Source organism: Saccopteryx leptura, chromosome 10 (genome assembly GCF_036850995.1).
Source record: "Saccopteryx leptura isolate mSacLep1 chromosome 10, mSacLep1_pri_phased_curated, whole genome shotgun sequence".
Classification (NCBI taxonomy): Eukaryota; Metazoa; Chordata; class Mammalia; order Chiroptera; family Emballonuridae; genus Saccopteryx; species Saccopteryx leptura.
In genome coordinates this window covers 56,942,497-56,958,098 of record NC_089512.1, presented here as the reverse complement: position 1 = coordinate 56,958,098, position 15,602 = coordinate 56,942,497, and the positions used below count along the sequence as shown (strand labels likewise).

Genomic DNA, 15,602 nt, shown 5'->3' with positions numbered 1-15,602 from the left:
GTAGAAACAGAAATAACCTGAACTTTCTTTAAAAGGATCGACCACTATCAGCAAGAGAGAGGAGGCGACTAAAGCAGTCACAGGAGGAGATGTTCCCCTTAGGTAAAGTTGTTCTCTTTCCTTCATCTATTGGAGGTTTGACTCATGGCCAGAAGCATTGGTTATGATTGTGAGGTGTTAAGAATTTTCAAGCAAAAGTAATATATGTGGGAAAAAATTTGGAATAAAATTTGAAATTTCTTAGTCAAGACTTTAAAAACAAATCAGCATAGACTGTTGGATCTGGAACTTGTATTATCAGTAGAAGAGGATTTTAAAAGGAGAGGAAGAGGACTTTGAATGGCAGTAACTCCTGGGAGATTTCAGACAGCAAATCAAGTGAGTGTTTAATTTTTTTTCATGATCAGAGTCTGCTGGTCAAAGAAGTGCTGATTTATAGGACCAGAGAGAGGAAGCCAAGAGAATGATGGTGCCCAGGGTTGAATGCTGTGATCATTTCTATTGCTATTATCTAAAGACAGCACTAACAGTTTTTTTTATTGAATGCTAACTATGTCTTATGTATGTATTTTAAGGGCATTATCTCATGTTATATTTACAGTAACTGTCAAAGGTAGGTAGCTAGCATTATCCCCATTTTGCAGCTGAGGGAAATTAGGCTCAGAGTGGTTAAGTATCTTGCTGAAGGTCACAGAGCCTGTAGACCTAGAACTGAGTTTTGGACTGAAGTATCAGATACCAGAGTGATGATGATATGCTGTCTGAGTTACTTCTAGGTTGGCCCTTGCTGGGCTATCTTCCATACCAGTGCAAAGCCCTCTTCTGTCGAGGGCAGCCTACCACAAGCAACTGCTGGGGGTGGTCACTTTTTCAGGCCCTTCAGTGAGGAGAGCTTCTCTGAGTGCAGTGGGGCCAGGGAAGCCACAAGAGGAAAGCCAGCCCAGTCCTGCCCGATGGTTGTCTTCTGACCAAAGCTTTGCTCAGGTACGTTACTTAGTTCTAAGGAAACAGGTGGACATGTCTACATCTGGCAGGCCTAATATAATAAATCTCATAAATGCCAGTTCTGTTTATTTATGGGACGGGTGCTGCCTTAAGTTATACCTTTTCACTCTTGATAAAGAACAGAACTGGTCAGTAATTAAAAGGATTATGATTGCTTCATTAAAGGAATGAATTTTTCAGGCACTCTTTTAAACAGTTGGTAGCCTAATTAAATATTTTTCTTGGGTACTCTTTAAACCTTTGAGTAGTGAGGTTTTTTTTTCAAAAAATGAAATTAGTTCCAGTTCCAGTTTTATTAACTTAAAATCATGTTTGTTTGATAACCAGTTTATGGAAACAAGAAGAACATACATTTGCCTTTTTTTTTTTTTTTTTTTGGTATTTTTCCAAAGCTGGAAACGGGGAGGCAGTCAGACAGACTCCCGCATGCGCCCGACCGGGATCCACCCGGCATGCCCACCAAGGGGCGATGCTCTGCCCATCTGGGGTGTCGCTCTGTTGCAACCAGAGCCATTCTAGCACCTGAGGCAGAGGCCATGGAGCCATCCTCAGCGCCCGGGCCAACTTTGCTCCATTGGAGCCTTGGCTGCGGGAGGGGAAGAGAGAGACAGAGAGGAAAGAGAGAGGGAGGGGTGGAGAAACAGATGGGCGCTTCTCCTGTGTGCCCTGGCCGGGAATCAAACCCGGGACTCCTGCATACCAGGGCGATGCTCTACCACTGAGCCAACCGGCCTGGGCCTACATTTGCCTTTTTTTAATGTTGCCTTACACATTTTTAAAATAAAAATTTTTGTATGATCGTACTCTGTATGGTCAGGAGGCACGAGGATGTACATGAATGTTCATGCCACTCAAAGGGTTAAAACAAGACTTTCAAAGGGCTTCTGCTAGGCAACACATTGCTTATTCTACTGTGTTACCAATATATCCACCCACCTGGCCAGATTTTAGTCTCACTTGGCTTCATTTCTTTTTTATTTTTATTTTATTTTTTTTAATTTTACTTATTTATTTATTTTTTACAGAGACAGAGAGTGAGTCAGAGAGAGGGATAGACAGGGACAGATAGACAGGAATGAAGAGAGATGAGAAGCATCAATCATTAGTTTTTCATTGCACGTTGCAACACCTTAGTTGTTCATTGATTGCTTTCTCATATGTGCCTTGACCGTGGGCCTTCAGCAGACCGAGTAACCCCTTGCTTGAGCCAGCGACCTTGGGTCCAAGCTGGTGAGCTTTGCTCAAACCAGATGAGTCTGCACTCAAGCTGGCGACCTCGGGGTCTCGAACCTGGGTCCTTCCGCATCCCAGTCCGACGCTCTATCCACTGCGCCACTTCCTGGTTAGGCTTGGCTTCATTTCTTCAGTTCCCTTTTTGTGACCAAGACATTGCCTTTTCACTTAGGGATGTTGCAGGGGCACCATTTGGTGGCTAAGTAGGTAATTGCAAGGTTTCCAACCATGCTTACTTTTCTGTGTAATAATCCCCTGGGGGTAATTACCCATTTTTCTGTATTCCAGTTTATGACATATTTCTAGGAACATATTATTATTGTTGTTATTATTTTAAGTGAGAGGAGTGGAGATTCAAATTTTTGCATGTGCCCCTACCAGGATTCACCAACCAACCCCCATCTGGGGCCAATGCTTGAATCAACCAAGCTATCCTTAGAACCTGAGGCCAACACTCAGACCAGCCAAGCTATCCTCAGCGCCCAGGGCTGACGCTTCAACCATTTAAGCCACTGGCTGCGAGAGGGAGAAGAGGGAAAGAAGGGAGAGAAGGGGGAGAAGGAGGGGAAGAGAAGCAGATGGTATGGAAGAGAAGCACACACTTCTCATATGTGCCCTGACCAGGAATTGAACCCATAACATCCACATGCCGGGCCAATGCTCTGCCACTGAGCCAACCAGCCAGGGCCATATTATTCTTAAAAAAAAATAGAAACCTCCTGTTTATAAAGGAAATGAAGATTTGTTTCTTTAACAGTATTCTGGCCTGACCTATGGTGGTGCAGTGGATAATGCATCAACCTGAAATGTTGAGGTTGCCAGTTTGAAACCCTGGGCTTTCCTGGTCAAGGCACATATGGGAGTTGATGCTTCCTGCTCCTCCCTCCTTTTCTCTCTCTCTTTCTCACCCTCTTTCTAAAATGAATAAATAAAATCTTAAAAACACCCCCCCCCCAATATTCTATGATTTAGTTGTTTCGCTAATTGAAATGATCGTAGGGTTTGTGTGTAATTATATCAAGTAGTTCTTTAAAGTATTTTAAACTTTGATTTTTTTAAAGATTTTATTTATTGATTTTACAGACATAAGGGGGGGTGAGAAGTATCACTCATAGTTGCTCCACTTTAGTCGTGCATTGGTTGCTTGTTATATGTGCCTTGACCGAGCCAGCCCAGGGTTTCAAACCAGCAACTTCAGGATTCTAGGTTGATGCTTTATCCACTGTGCCGCCACAGGTCAGGCATTTTGAAGTATTTTAACAAAGACTCACATAGGAACAAACTGAGATTGCTTTTATTTAGGTGGCATTTTGTTTAGTTTAAAATGCCAATATTCCTTGTGGTATCAGCTCTCTGCTTAGGAGTTGTAACACCAGGACTGTTTGTCCACTCTTCTCTAAATAGGAAGTATTTTCATAGCTGAGACTTTCCAGGGCCTTGTAAAACTTCATATGATGTTCCTCAGGTTTTACTTGTGAACTTCATGGGTGAACTGGGACATCATTTGGGTAAAGTAACTTCAATTTTTATGTCCTGTAATTTCTTCTGTTAAATTAGACCTAAATGCACACTATAGCACATTGCATCTAAGGCTTTTTCATGTATTGCATTCTGGTTGTGTTGTCACATGGAGTTTTGTTTTTCCAAACATTAATAGAAAAGGAAACTCACTCATTGTTTCTCTGAGGAGGAGTTAAGTTCTTCTACAAGTTCAACTGATAAATCAGATGGTGATTCCAGGGAAGGGTGAGTCCTGTTTTTCTATCTCCCTTCATCAACTATTTCTGTTTAAATTAATTCTAAATGTATATTTATAGTAGTATTCAGACCTGTAGTATTGTCATCAATAGCATTAAAAGTGGTTTTTGATATATGTTAGTGCTTAAAATACCTCTTCTAATGAACACATCTGATTTTCATTCAGACTTTTTATAAATGTCTTCTTTTTTTCTTTTTTTAGTGAGAGAGAAAGACAGGCAAAAAATAGGAAGGGAGAGGGATGAGAAGCATCAACCGTGTCACTTTTGTTGTTCATTGATTGCTTCTATATGTGCCTTAACGGGGGACTCCAGCTGAGCCAGTGACCCCTTGTTCAAGCCAGTGACTTTTGGGCTCAAGACAGTGACCTTGGGATCAAGTTGATGATCTCTTGCTCAAGTTGGCAAGTCTGTTTTCAAGCCCACCCTCACACCGACAACCTTGGGGTTTCGAACCTGGAAACTCAGAGTCCTAGGTCGATGCTCTATCCACTGTACCACCACTAGTCAAGCTTTCTTTTTTGTTTTTTTTCTTTTAGACTGTTCTTCAGCCTGACCAGGCGGTGGCACAGTGGATAGAGCGTAGGACTGGGATGCAGAAGGACCCAGGTTCGAGACCCCGAGGTCACCAGCTTGAGCGCGGGCTCATCTGGTTTGAGCAAAAAGCTCACCAGCTTGGACCCAAGGTCGCTGTCTCGAGCAAGGGGTCACTTGGTCTGCTGAAGGCCGATGGTCAAGGCACATATGAGAAAGCAATCAATGAACAACTAAGGTGTGGCAACAAAAAACTGATGATTGACACTTCTCATCTCTCTGCGTTCCTGTCTGTCTGTCCCTATCTATCCCTCTCTCGGACTCTCTCTCTGTCCCTGTAAAAATAAATAAATAAATAGATAAAACTGTTCTTCGTTCTTTGGGTTTAAAATAATTTTTTTTGAATTTATTGATTTTAGAGAAAGAGGAAAGAAGAGAGAAAGAGGAAGGGGTAAGAGAGAGAGAGAAGGATGAAAAGAGGGAGAGGAACAGGTCTGTTACTGTATGTGCTCTGACTAGGGCTTGAACCAGCAACCCCAGGACTATGCTCTCACCAACAGAGTTATCCCACCAGGCCACAGATGTCTTTTAGATATCTGGGTTTATAACTTTCCATGAATCTTTGGCCATTATATTTTCAAATATTTTTTTGGACCCACTACTGCCTCTTTGAAAATTCTAATTACAGGTATATTAATTACTTAAAGGTGTCCCAAAGCTCACTGATGGTGTTAATTTTTCAGACTTTTTTTCTGTTTTATTTTTCATAGATTCTATTGCTATGTCTTTGAGTTCAGTAATCTTCTGTGGTCTCTAGTCTGTTAATCCCATACAATGTATTTAATACATTCTACTTTTCATTTCTAGGAGTTCAATTTGGGTCTTCTTTTATATCTTTCATGCTTCTCCTTAATATTTAGAACCTTTCTCTACTTTGGCCATGTGGTTTTGTTTTGTTTTTTTAAGTGAGAGGTGGGGAGAGCTAGTGAGACAGTTTCCTGCATGTGCCTTGACCAGGATCCACCCAACACTCGTCTGGGGCTAATGTTTGAATCAACCAAGCTATCCTCAGTACCTCACAGAGGAGAAGAAAGAGAGAAGGGGGAGAGGGAGGGGAAGAGAAGCAGATGGTTTCTTCTCATATGTGCCCTGACCGGGGATCGAATGCAGGATATCTGCACCCTGGGCCGGCCAGGACCAAGGACATATGGAATATTTTTATAATAAGTTTATAATAATTATTTAAATTAGCTTTAATATCTTTACTAATTCTATCACCTGTGTAACTTCTGGGTCTGTTTCTATTACCTGCTTTTTTTTTTTCTTTACAAATGTGTGCTATTTTCCTGCTTCTTTGCATGTTTGGTATTTTTGACTGGATTCCAGATGTTGTCAATTTTCTCTCATTAGAAAGTGGTATTTTTAATTTTTTAAAAAAATTTCCAACCTGTTCAGGCAGTGGCACAGCGGATAGAGTTTTGGACTGGGATGTGGAGGGCCCAGGTTCGAGACCCAAGGTCGCCGGATTGAGCTCGGGCTCATCAGCTTGAGCTCAGGCTCACCCAACTTGAGCGTGGGGTTGCTGGCTTGAGCATGGGATCATAGACATGACCCCATGGTCGCTGGCTCGAACCCAAAGTTGCTGGCTTGAAGCCCAAGGTTGCTGGCTTGAGCCCAAGGTCACTGGCTTGAGCAAGGGGTCACTTGCTCTGCTGTAGCCCCTCATTTAAGGCACATATGAGAAAGCAATCAATGAACAACTAAGGAGTTACAACGAAAAATTGATGCTTCTCATCTCTCTCCCTTCCTGTCTGTCAGTCCTTATCTGTCCCTCTCTCTGACTCTCTGTCTCTGTCAAAAACACCTTTTTTTCCCATTGATTTGAGAGAGAGAGGACTAGGGTGAGAAAGAGGGGTTGGAGGAAAGGAGAGAGAGAGAGGGAGAGAGAAAGAGAGAGAGAGGCATCAACTTGTTGTTTCATTTAGTTGTGTACTAATTGATTGCTTCTTGTACATGCCCTGACTGGGGGTTGAACCTGTGACCTCTGGCCTTATGGGTCGATGCTTGAGCCACGCAGCCAGGGCCAGGAGGTGATATTTTTATATTTCTTTTTTTTTTCCTGAAGCTGGAAACGGGGAGAGACAGTCAGACAGACTCCCGCATGCGCCCGACCGGGATCCACCCGGCACGCCCACCAGGGGGCGACGCTCTGCCCCTCCGGGGCGTCGCTCTGTTGCTACCAGAGCCACTCTAGCGCCTGGGGCAGAGGCCAAGGAGTCATCCCCAGTGCCCGGGCCATCTTTGCTCCAATGGAGCCTCGGCTGCGGGAGGGGAAGAGAGAGACAGAGAGGAAGGAGAGGGGGAGGGGTGGAGAAGCAGATGGGCGCTTCTCCTGTGTGCCCTGGCTGGGAATCGAACCCGGGACTTCTGCACGCCAGGCCAACGCTCTACCACTGAGCCAACCGGCCAGGGCTATTTTTATATTTCTTTAAATATTCTTGAGCTTTGTGCTTGAAGGTAGTTAAGTTACTTAAAAATCGTTGGGCCTGACCTGTGGTGGTGCAGTGGATAAAGCATCAACCTGTAATGCTGAGGTCGCTGGTTCGAAACCCTGGCTTGCCTGGTCAATCCACATGGGAGTTGATGCTTCCTGTTCTCGCCCCTTTCTCTCTCTCTCCCCTCCTCTCTTCTCTCTAAAGTGAATAAATGAAATCTTTAAAAAATAGAAATAGTTGGACAGAATTTATACACAGAATCTGGGAATTCATCTCTCTTGTTCTTCCCTTTCCTAGATTCCTTTCTCACTTCCTAGTGGTAGTAGTTGTCTTGAACTGTGTCCTTTGGTTCTTCAGGCCAGAAAGAATGTGGGTTTTCTGTTATACTTTAGTACCTATGGCCTTCCCTTAAGCTGAAAGGTGTTGACTTTCCTCCAGATTCTGCTTGCAGATTTTGTACATTCTCCAGTGCCTTCATATAGTAGATTATTGTATTCTATTCAGTGTTTGTACTTGTTACTTTTAGAAGGATCTTTCTGTAGGAGCTTACTTGACCATTTGGAAACAGAACTTCTTAGAGGCCATTTGGTCATTTGATATCAAATTTTTTTTTCTGTTGATTTGAGAGAGAGAGAGGAAGGGGGAAGAGAGAGACAGGGTAAGGAGAAGAAAGTGAGAGAGAGGGAGAGAAAAGCATCAACTCACTTTTCCACTTAGTTCCATTTAGTTGTACACTCATTGGTTGCTTCTTGTATGTGCCCTGACCGGGATCAAACCTGCGACCTCAGTGTGCCATCATGACACTCTATCCATTGAGCCACCTGGCCAGGGCCTGGCATCTAATTTTTTAATGGAAAGTTTTCATGAAGCCAATTAAATAACTAAGAGAATTTTTTTTTTCCAGGAAAGGTCATTCAAGTGAAATGAGTGATTTGGTACAATTGATGACTCAGACCCTAAAGTTGGACTCTAAAGAGACCTGTGAAGATCTCCCAGTACCAGAACCAGTGTCAGAATTTAAACTTCATCAGAAGTATCGGGACACACTGATACTTCATGGGAAAGTTGCAGAACAGGCAGAGGAATTCCATTTTAAAGAGCTACCTTTAGGTGATCAGTTTATTCTTTTATAGCAACCTGGGGAGCATATGTTTATTGGATAGCTCCATAAAAGCTATATCTTGTTTTATGTAACAGTTATGTTCCTGAAAAGTTGCATGAAAATTGATTTTTAAAAATAAATATATGTTGGGATTTTTCACATAGATTTTCTTCAGATTACACAGTTGTTTTTTAGGTTTAGGAGGTGGTAATGAGACATCAAGCATAAATTCATATATAGTCATACCTTGTTTTATTGTACTTCACTTTATTACATTTTGCAGATACTGTGTTTTTTACAAATTGAAGATTTGTGACAACCCTGCATTCAGCAAGTCTGTTGGTGCCATTTTCCAACAGGCTCAGATGGTTAACATTTTTTAGTAATAAAGTATTTTCCAATTAAAGTATATACATTTTTACAAAACAATGCTATTGCACTTAATAGATCCCAGTATAGTGTGAACATAACTTTTATATGCACTGGGAAACCCAAAAATTCATGTGACTCACCTATTGTTGTAGTCTGGAACCAAACTTGCAATATCTCTGAGATATGTTTACATACATTTTATTTATTTTTTAAAGATTTTATTTATTGACTTTAGAGAGAGAGAAAGAGAGAGAAAGGCGGGGGTGGGGGAGCAGGAAGCATCTTCGTACGTTACTTCTCGTATGTGCCTTGACCAGACAAGCGCCACGTTTTAAACCAGAGACCTCAGCATTCCAGGTCAATACTCTATCCACTGTACCACCACAGGACAGGCTTAAATACATTTAGTCATTAAAAATGCATGAAGTAGCCTGATCAGGCAGTGGCACAGTGGATAGGGCATTGGCCTGGGATGTTGCAGACCCAGATTTGAAACCTCAAGATCACCAGCTTGAGCATGTGTTCATCCAGCTTTAGCATGATGTTGCTGGCTTGATTGTGGGATCATAGACATGACCCCATGTTTGTTGGCTTGAGCCCAAAGGTCACTGGCTTGAAGCCCAAGATTGCTGGCTTGAGCTTGAGGTCGCTGGCTTGAGCAAAGGATCACTGGCTTGGCTAGAGACGCCTGGTCAAGGCACATATGAGGAAGCAATCAGTGAACAACTGAAGTGCAGCAACAAAGAATTCATGTTCTCTCCATTCCCGTCTGTCTGTCCCTATCTGTCTCTCTCTCTCTCTCTAAAACAAACCAAAAAAAACCCATGAAATCATTCAAAGTAAAAGGAATCTTAACATGACAAGATTTAAAAAAAACATTGCATTCTTATTATTGGAGTGGTGAGAGTATTTATTTCTTTCCTGTCTTCGTTATTACTTTTTAGGTATCATGCCAGGTTCTGAAAAGATCAGAAGAGTAGTTGAAATCTTGAGAGCTGATGTAGTCCGGGGTCTGGGACTTCAGCTTTTGGAGCAGGTGTATGATATTTTAGAAGAGGACGATGAATTGGAGAGAGAGGTGAGTGTCCTGTTAGCTGTGTCAGCTACTTATGCTGTACAATTTTTTTAACAGCCTTTTGAAATATAATTAACATACTCTACATTTTACCTATTTAAAATGTACAATTCAATGGTTTTTAGTCAGTTATAACACCATTACCACAACCGATGTTAGAACGTTTAATTACCCCAAAACAAACATTGTACCTATTGGCAGTCTACTTTCCATTTTTCCCAAAGCTCTCCACCCCTAACTAACCATGAGTATTTGTCTGTATAGTTTTTTCTATTCTGTATATTTCATTTAAATAGAATCATATGAAATAAGTGGTCTTTTGTGATTAGCTTCTTTGATTTAGCAAAATACATAATCCATATATCACATATTTCATTTATATAACCAAAAGTAGTCCGTTGTTTGGCTATACCATGTTTTGTTTATTTATTCATCAGCTTTTGGACGTTTAGATTATTTCCACTGTTTGGCTACTACTAATAATGCTGTTGTGAATGTTCATGTACAAGTTTTTATGTGGACATATTTTCATTTTGGGGGGGTATGTACCTGAGAGTGGGAATTTCTGAATCATAGGGAAAATCTATATTTAACATTTTGAAGAATGGGCAGACTGTTTTTCAAAATGACTTCATCATTTTACATTCCCACTAGTAATGTGTGAGGGTTCTAATTTCTCCACATCCTTGTCAACTCTTATTATTGTCATCATTTTGATTATAGCCATTCAAATGGGTGAGGAGTAGTTTCTCATGATTTTTATTTGCTTTTCCCTAGTGAATAAGGAACATGGAGAATCTTTCATGTACCTGTTAGCCATTGTATATCTGGAGACATGTCTATTTTGATCTTTTACACATTTTTAAATTGTTATTTATCTTTTTATTTTTTTGCAAGAGAGAGAGAGAGACAGGAAGAAAGAGAGATGAGAAGCATCAACTTGTAACTGTGTCACTTTAGTTGTTCATTGATCACTTCTCGTACATGCCTTGATGGGTGGAGGAGAGGGCTCAAGCTGAGCCAATGACCCCTTGCTCAAGCCAGTGACCTTGGGATCATGTTGATGATCCTGCACTCAAGCCAGTGACCTCGGCATTCGAACCTGGGACCTTGCATGCCAGGTCAACATACTATCCACTGTACCACCAGCAATTAAGCAATGTCATTTTTCTTTTTATTGTTGAGTTGTAAGAGTTCTTATATATTCTGGATATAAATCCTTTATCAGGTACATGATTTGCAAACTATTTTTCCTATTCTATAATTGTTTTTCAGTTTCTAAAAGCATTGTCTGTATCACAGAATGCTTTAATTCTGTTAAAATTTAATATATCTATTTCATTTTTTGTCGCTTGGTGTTGTATCGAAGAAGACTATCCCTAATCTAAGATCACAAAGATTTATTCCTATGTTTTCTTCTAAAAGTTTTATTTATTTATTTATTTAATTTATTTTATTGAGTGAGAGGAGGGGAGGCAGAGAAACAGATTCCTACATATACCCTGACCGGGATCCACCCGGAAAACCCACCAGGGGTGATGCTGTGCCCCTCTGGAGCATTGCTCTGCAACCAAGCTCTTCCTAGTGCCTGAGGAGAAGGCCATGGAGCCATCCTCAGTGCCAGGGGCCACCTTGCTCCAATCTAGCTATGGCTGCAGGAAGGGATGAAAGAGAGAGAGAGAGAGAGAGAGAGAGAGAGAAGCAAGAGGGGTGGTGGAGAAGCAGATGGGTGGTTCTCCTGTTTGCCCTGACTGGAAATTGAACCTGGAACATTCACACATGAGGCCAACATTCTACCACTGAGCCAACTGGCCAGAGCCAAAGTTCTTTTTTATTATTATTATTATTTCTTTTCCAAGTAAGAAGAGTGGAGATGGAGAGAGACTCCCGCATATGCCCCCACCAGGATCCACCTGGCAACCCCTGTCTGGGGCTGATGCTCTGCCCATCTGGGGCCATGCTCACAACTGAGCTTTTTTTTAGCTCCTGAGGTGGAGGCTCCATGGAGCCATCCTCAGCGCCTGGGGCCAATGCGCTCGAACCAATCAGGCCATTGCTGAGGGAGGGGAAGAGAGAGAGAGAGATAATGGAGGAAGGGGTAGAGAAGCAGATGGTCACTTCTCTTGTGTGCCCTGATAGGGAATTGAACCTGGGACATCCACACATTGGGCTGATGCTATACCACTGAGCCACTGGACAGGACCTAAGAGTCTTGTTTTTTAAACACAATTAGATCTGTAACCCATTTTTAGTTAATATTTTGTATTGTATAAGGAAGGGCTCCAACTTCATTCTTTTGCATATGGATATCCTGTTGTCTTACCATCATTTGTTGAATTGTCTTGGCCTGTAGCCTGACCAGGCTGTGGCGCAGTGGATAGAGCCTCAGACTGAGATGCAAATGACCCAGATTCAAAACTTTGATGTCGCCAGCTTGAGCATGGGCTCATCCAGCTTGAGTGGAGGCTTCCCAGCTTGAGCATGAGGTCAGTGGCTTGAGCATGGGACCATAGACATGACCCTATGGTTGCTGGCTTGAACCCAAAGGTCTCTGTCTTGAAGCCTGAGGTCACTGCCTTGAGCCCAAGGTTGCTGGCTTGAAAAAGGGATCACTTACTGTGCTGTAACACCCCTCTTCATCAAGGCACATATGAAAAAGCAATTATTGAACAACTAAGGTATCGCAACAAAAAATTGATGCTTCCTATCTCTCTCCCTGTCTGTCCCTATCCGTCCCTCTCTCTGACACTCTCTGTGTCTCTGTCAAAAAAAAAGAAAGAAAAAAAATCAATTGACTGTAATGTAAGGGTTTATTTCTAGACTCTCAATTATGTCTTTCCTTATGTCTGTACCACACTGTCTTGATTATGTAGCTTTGTAGTAAGCTTTGAAAACACAAAGTGTGAGTCCTCCAACTTCACTCTTTTTCAAGATTGTTTTGGCTATTATTTGGATTTCTATTAGGACACTATAGAATTTTGTTTTGAATATATTTTAGTTTAACTTACCTGACTTTTCTGCTTAAAGTTAACTATATATTATACTTAAATTTTTTCTTTTTGAGATATTAATTCATTATGTATGTTCCCAAATTTGAAAGTAACAATAAAGCATACTTATATAACACAAACAATTCTATACTAATTTTTATTTTTACTTTATTTATTTTAAGTGAGAGGAGGGGAGATGGTGAGACAGACTCTCACATGCACCTCGACTGGGATCCACCTGGCAATCTGGGGCTGATGGTCAAGTCAGCTGAGCTATCCTCAGAGCCTGGGGCTGACACTTGAACCAGTCAAATCACTGTCTGCAAGAGGAGAAGAGAAAGAGAAGGGGGAGAGGGAGGGCAAGATAAACAGATGGTCACTTCTCATGTGTTCCCTGATTGGGGATTGAATCTGAGACTTCTGTATGCCGGGCTGACACTCTATGCACTGAGACAATAGGGCAGGGCTCTGTACTAATTTTTAAAAATTATTTATTGTCTTTCCTTATCTGAATAGAAAGTTAATAATATGTAAATATTGTGAAACATACAGATATTATTAAAAGATCAGTATAATCTTAGCACTCAGTGATTCTAGGTTTTGTTCTGTCGTTCTATAAGCAGTAGTAGTAGTAACACTTTAAAAAGTGCGGCACAGTGTTCTAAGTACCCTTACATTTGTTAAGTTGTTTAAATCCCAACAATGCAGTGAAGTTGGTACTGGTATCCCCATTTTACAGATGAGGACTCTGATGCGCAACAGATTAAATGAGTTCCAAGGTCATGTTGTTAACAACTTGCTGAACAGTGGGTCTTCAGTGCAGTCAGTCTGATTCCAGAGACCATGCTCTTAACTACTGTTCTATACTCCCTTTCACCCTCTTACACATATGTCTGTAGTTTTGCTGTCTATATACACACCCATCATATCCATATCATAGCTTTTTTTTTTGAGAAAGTAAGGGGCAGGGAGAGAGAGAGAAGCATCAAGTTGTTATTACACTTAGTTGTGCACCCATTGATTGTTTCTCTTACATTCCCTGACTGGGCCTTGAACAGGTGCCCTCAGGATCGAGCTAGTGCTCTCAGAGTCAAGTTGGCACCCTCATGATTGAGCCCAAGACCTTGGGGTTGAGCTAGTGATCTTTGGATCAAACCAGCGACATTGGAGCTCTATCCATTGCACCACTGGCCAGGGCACCATAGCTTTTTTAAAAAAGCAAAAACAGGATTATACTATATACAGTTTTGTAGCCTGTATTTTTCACTTAACAGTACCACTGAGCTCTGAAGCACAGCCAGCCCCTTGTAGTAACAGTTACTCCTGATTGTCCTGTGCCTCAAGGCCACTATTCTTTTCCTATTTTCCCTGGCTAATTCCTGATTGTGATAATCAATCATAGTTCACATCATGCAAATTATTCCCCAGTAAATCAGTTGTTTTGTGTCAGATCTGCATTATGAAAATTTTTAGAGTAGTAGAAATGCCTGAACATTTTTTGACTGGTTGCTCTTTTTGGAGATTTATTTATTTATTTATTTAAAATTTTTTTTGTAAGAGGAGGGGAGGCAGAGATAGACTTCCACATGCACCCCAACCAGGATCCACCTGGCAAGCCCACTAGGGGACAATGCTCTGCCCACCTGGGGCCCTGAGCTGTTGCATCTGGAGGCATTTTTTAGTGCCTGAGGCAGAGGCCATAGAGCCATCCTCAGTGCCCGGGGCCAACTCATTCTAATCAAGCCATGCCTGCAGGAAGGGAGAAGAAGAGGAGAGAGAGAGAGAGAGAGAGAGAGAGAGAGAGAGAGAGAAGGGAGAGGAGGAGGGATGGAGAAGCAGATGGGCACTTCTCCTGTGTGCCCTGACTGGGAATTGAACCTGGGACTTCCACATGCTGGGCCGACGCTCTACCACTGGGCCTACTGGCCAGGGCCTTTTGGAGATGTATATTTTACTTTTTCAATAGTAATAATAACAACAATAAAACCTTAAGTTCCTAGAAAAACAGTTGCTTCTCTACCGAGTTAATAATAAATGATATCTGAATGTTATTTTAATTTATTTATTTCAAAATAATATTAGGCTAACAGAAAAGTTACAAATATAGTATAGAGTTCCTGAATACTTCTCACCTATATTCCCCACTTTTGCTTTATTATGCTCTTTTTTCATATATAAAATAATTTTTTATTTATGAGGAAATTATAGACATGATGTTCTTTTACCTATAAATTCTTTGGTGTATTTCCTAAAAACAAGAATATTTCCTTACATAACAACTGTACAGTGATCAAAATGAGGAAATTAACACTGATAAAACACTTTCTTTTAAAATTGATTTTAATTTATTATGTTTACATAGATTCTAGTGTCCTACCAAATACATCCCCCCACCCTTGTGTTCCCCTCAACATCCCCCTTGTCCCCCTCCTCCCAATGCCCTCCCCCTTCCCTCCAGGATTTGCTTTTCTGCTTTCTATAATGCTGTGTTATGTATATATAATTTCACCAATCTCTTTCCCTTCTCTGAATACCAATGACATACTTCAAAGATATAGAAAAAATATTCCAAAAATTTATATGGAACAAAAAAACATGAATAGCCTCAGCAATCTTGAAAAAGAAGAATCAAGTGGGTGGTATCACACTTCCTGATATCAAGTTATACTACAAGGCTATTGTACTCAAAGCAGCTTGGTACTGGCATAAGAACACGCATATAGATCAATGGAACAGGTCAGAGAACCCAGAAATAAACCCACACCTTTATGGACAATTGATATTTGACAAAGGAGGTAAGAGCATACAATGGAGTAAAGATAGCCTCTTTAACAAATGGTGTTGGGAAAATTGGACAGCTACCTGCAAAAAAAGTGAAACTAGACCACCAACTTACACCATTCACAAAAATAAACTCAAAATGGATAAAAGACTTTAATGTAAGTCGTGAAACCATAAGCATCTTAGAAGAAAACATATGCAGTAAGCTCTCCGACATCTCTCACAGCAATATATTAGCTGATTTATCTCCACACGCAA

At 41.2% G+C, this 15,602-nt stretch overlaps 1 protein-coding gene across 5 annotated transcripts in view; it reads left to right on the top strand.

The window, feature by feature from the left end:
- Positions 1–15,602, top strand: part of NEK4 (NIMA related kinase 4) — a 64,845-nt gene that overhangs the window by 36,246 nt on the left and 12,997 nt on the right. For 2 of the 5 annotated variants that reach the window (XM_066351217.1, XM_066351214.1), the window contains 5 exons: positions 36–102; positions 875–984; positions 3,896–3,984; positions 7,929–8,134; positions 9,443–9,576. In XM_066351217.1, the coding sequence (XP_066207314.1) occupies positions 36–102; positions 875–984; positions 3,896–3,984; positions 7,929–8,134; positions 9,443–9,576 (606 nt within the window). Of the gene's footprint in view, positions 1–35; positions 103–874; positions 985–3,895; positions 3,985–7,928; positions 8,135–9,442; positions 9,577–10,350; positions 10,396–12,745; positions 12,995–15,602 lie in introns of those variants that run through there. The other 3 variants (XM_066351215.1, XM_066351216.1, XR_010747214.1) reach the window with 3 other exon arrangements.